At 35.5% G+C, this 4256-nt stretch overlaps 1 protein-coding gene across 1 annotated transcript in view; it reads left to right on the forward strand.

Annotated features, from left to right (window-relative positions):
* LOC106872014 (uncharacterized) overlaps positions 1–4256 on the forward strand; it is a 31523-nt gene that overhangs the window by 9792 nt on the left and 17475 nt on the right. The window contains exon 3 of the mRNA XM_014918827.2: positions 3672–3765. Coding sequence (XP_014774313.1) covers positions 3672–3765 — 94 coding nt within the window. The remainder of the gene's footprint in view (positions 1–3671; positions 3766–4256) is intronic.

The raw sequence follows: 4256 nt of genomic DNA on the forward strand, positions 1-4256 counted from the left end.
ATATATATATATATATATATATATATATAAATTTTTATGGTAAAAATATATACACTGGCTGACAGATTTATTCACACATACACAAACACACACACAGATACAACATCAATTTTCCAGAGCCTTCCAGGATTACTGATTTTCCAAACCAGAGGTAGTCACCTTGGTCAACACATTTTAAATTAAACAAATATTAAATTTATTTAGACAATTAAATGAAATGCAAGTACTTGTACATCAGTATAAATGGTACAAGTTTATTAATACTCTACAGTGCAAGGTAATTGTTTACACAAGGTACCAGTACAGTCTGGGGCTGTGGGAATTTAAGTTCCTGCTCATAAATTAGAGCAGAAATTGAAGTTCCAGACCATCATTTCCAGAAAGTCAGAGTTGTACCTGTCTATCTGTTTGTATGTTTGCATGCATGCTTGCATATCCATTCTGTCTTCTATGTAGTTCTGTCTACTATGTAGTTCTGTCTACTAAATCCATTCATGAAGCTTTGGATGACCTGGAGATGCTGTATAATGCATCATTTATGTCTGCTTTCCATGTTGGTATGTGTTGTTTTACATTTTATTTGGTGTATGTTCCATAACTGGGTACCCTTCCTAATACTAACAACTTTATAGGGTGTTCTAGATGCATTTTACTGTTGAATCATTACATGGGGGGTTGCTTTTTCACTTTTTTATTTGTATAAATATGTTCTGAAGAAATTTGCATACTCTCAAGGTTGTGTTTCTGTGATATGAATTCTGTTTGAGTTGCTTTAGACCATAAGATCTTTGAGTTATCATTTTCAAAATAAGTTGAGCCAACAAGGGTGCCTCTCTGCAGTTGCTTAATATTCTAGAAATAGCAGCCAAATTTCCCTAAGTACCACACTGTACAGTCTTAAAAAAGTGTTAGCTACAGTCAGTAAAGCAACTTTTGATACACTTTAATCACGTATTTACTCAGTCAGAAATGACTAGGAGGATAGAGATACCAATTTTCATCTACTTTGAAACTCTACCCACCTCCTCCTCTCTCTATATACACAAAATGTCTATTCCAAACTCCTGTCATGTCATCAGCATCATTCTATATCTGCTTTTCCAAGCTTGCATGGGTTGGACAAACCTTCTTCAGTAGAGGCCATTTATTGTGGCCTCTTATCAGTAGAGGCTTCTTATCATCATGGTTGTGAGGTTCAACACTTACTATCTAGCTAACTTTTATAAGTTTTTAGTGTTAATAAGATTTTGATTAAATTATTTACTCTTGAACATCCATGATAGTTTTATTATAAAAAAGGCAGTGAGCTGGCAGAATTGTTAGCACGACAGACTAAATGCTTAGCAGCATTTCATCCATCTTTACGTTCTGTGTGCAAATTCTGCCAAGATCAACTTTGCCTTTCATCCTTTCAGGGTCAATAAATTAAGTACCAGTGAAGCACTGTGGTCGATGTAATCAACTAGTCTCCTCCCATAAAATCTGAGGTCAACTTTGATTTTCATCCTTTTGGGATTGATAAAATAAGTACTGGGGTTGAGTAATTGACTTCCCACTCCCCTCAAAAACTGTTGGCCCTGTGCCAAAATTTGCAACCATTATTATATTATTCTGCTTGTTCCTGCAGTCTGGCTGTTTTGTCCATGTGTTATGCCAAAGGAGGTAATAACTTGAATAGAGAAAGATATACAGGGTGTCCATAAAGTTACTTTACAATTTTAAAAATTTAATACAAAGGCAATTGATGGGATATGTTTATCAGATTTGTTCTATGTACTTAGTGGTTATCAAAGTTTTTAACCAAATTGCATATGTGTTTTACAGGCACTCTGTAGATGAAAAAGGTTCAGTTAAATGAAACCCTAAAAAAATGGCTACTTCTCATGAAAAGGCACAATGTATATTGTGGTTTATTGAAAAAATATCGAACATAGAGACCCAGTAAAACTACAGGATTAAGGATGGAAGACATCCACCATCATGTCCATCAATTCATGTATGGTACAAGAAATTTATGGAAACAGGAACAGTGTTGGATAAAGGGAGGAATGGACGACCAAAATTATCGGAGGAAAACATTGATCGTGTAAGACAAGCCTTTGCTAGTTCTACAAAGTTCATATGTACTACTGCCAGACAGTTACAGCTACCACGTTCAACAGTGTACAAAATCGTACACAAGAACTTGCGATTGCATGCTTCCAAAGTGTAACTCTTACAAGCACTGGAATCAAATGATAAACCCAGACAAAAATAATTTGCAGTTAACACACTGGAATGAAATTCTGATAATGCAGCATTCCTCACCCAGGTTTGTTTTAGTGATGAGGCAACCTTTCATGTCAACTTGCTGAGGCAGTTACAAATGGCTATCAAGACCAACTAAACACACATAATTTGAGGATCTAAGGATCAGAACACCCCCATGTAACTACAGAAATTCACCAAGATAGTCCAAAGGTGAATGTCTGGTGTGGGATGATGTGCAATCAAATCACTGGTCCATTTTTCTTCACAGAGAGATCAATTTCTGCAAATGTTTACCTTGACCTTTTGACTGAATATGTGGCACCACAACTTGATAACCTTCAACCAACCATCATTTTCCAGCGGAATGGGGCACCACCACACTGTGGACTGCATGTTTGTAGGTTCCTAAATTGAACATTTCCAGACTGGTGGATTGGAAGGGATGGCCCAATTCCCTGGCCACCTTGTTCCCCGGATATCACTCCCCTAGACTTTTTTCAATGTGGTTATGTTAAAGACATCGTGTATCGAACAAAGATACAGGACATCAATTACATGAAGCAAAGGATCACTGATACCATTGCCACCATTGCAACAGCGAACATGGTAAGTAATTGATTATAATCTTGATGTTCTTTGTGCAACTAATGGTGCCCATATAAAGATATATTAAATGAGGCAAAAAAAACTTCAATGTCTACTCCGTATTTTATAATAATTTCCACAGATTTATCTATTTATTTGCTTTTGTAATAAATTTTTGAAATTGTAAAGAGACACCCTATATATAGAAAGAGAAGTGGGAAGAGAGAAGCAGAAATAGAGGAATTGTTGAAAAAAATGGGAAAAGAAAACACAAGAGAAAGAGAGAGAAAGAAAGAAAGCAAAGGTCTATATTATTCTGCATCCATGTGATCAAATTGCAGGCACAATCAAAATGTTTAACTATGAAACAATATCATGAAAGTCTAAAAATTTATGCATTAAAAGATATGTTGATAGATCAGGACAATGCTCCAGCACACAACTCCTTGGTTTCAATGGCTGCTGTGTGTGACTGTGGCTTTGGACTGGTTGATAATCCTTGGCCCCATCTGGTTATCATCTGTTCCCCAGTATGGAAAACACTTGGCTGGGAGCCAGTATCACAATGATGATGATGTCATGTCTGCTGTTGATGACTTTTTTTGATCAAGAGGATGAAAGCTTCTTCACCAATGGGATCCAAGCACCACAACACTAAGGGAAGAAGTGTGTGGATGACAAGGGAGACTATGTGGAGAAATAAATTTCATTTGGTCACATCCCATGAGAGTATTGTGGTCAGCCTTTGAACTTTTCAGCCAACCTTCATATGGCTATTTTTATATTGTTTAAATATGAACATGCATTCATTAGTTTCCCATTTGTGATATTTATAGAGAGAAAGTTTATCAGGTTCAGTCTGACGCTTTAGTGATTTCTCTGCAAAAAGAAATTCAAGATGTACAACTCAACTACAAGAAAACACAACGGGTAAGCAAACACTAGGGTCTATTTTTTTTCTTTTTCATTAGACTGCGGTCATGCTGGAGCACTGTCTTGAAGAATTTTTAATCGAATGAATTGACCCCAGTACTTCGTTTTTTTAAAGCCTGGTACTTATTCTGTCAGTCTCTTTTGCTGAACGAGTAAGTTTCAGCAATATAAACACACCAACACTGACTGTCAAGCTGTGGTAGGGGACAAAACAGAGACAAAAACAAACAAATATAGATATATGATTATATGTGTGTGTGTGTGTGTGTGTGTGTGTGTGTGTATATATATATATATATATATATATATATATATATAATTATAATTATAAATCAATCCAAGGAAAAAACAATTTCCTTCAAAGGGATGGAGAGAATCCAATTTTCACTGGTTCTTTAGTTAAATACCATAATATAATAATGAAAAATCCGAACTTAAAATGGTATAATTTCAACATATAAATATTAAAGGAAATAGAGAAATACAAT

This window comes from Octopus bimaculoides, chromosome 10 (assembly GCF_001194135.2).
Source record: "Octopus bimaculoides isolate UCB-OBI-ISO-001 chromosome 10, ASM119413v2, whole genome shotgun sequence".
Lineage (NCBI taxonomy): Eukaryota > Metazoa > Mollusca > Cephalopoda > Octopoda > Octopodidae > Octopus > Octopus bimaculoides.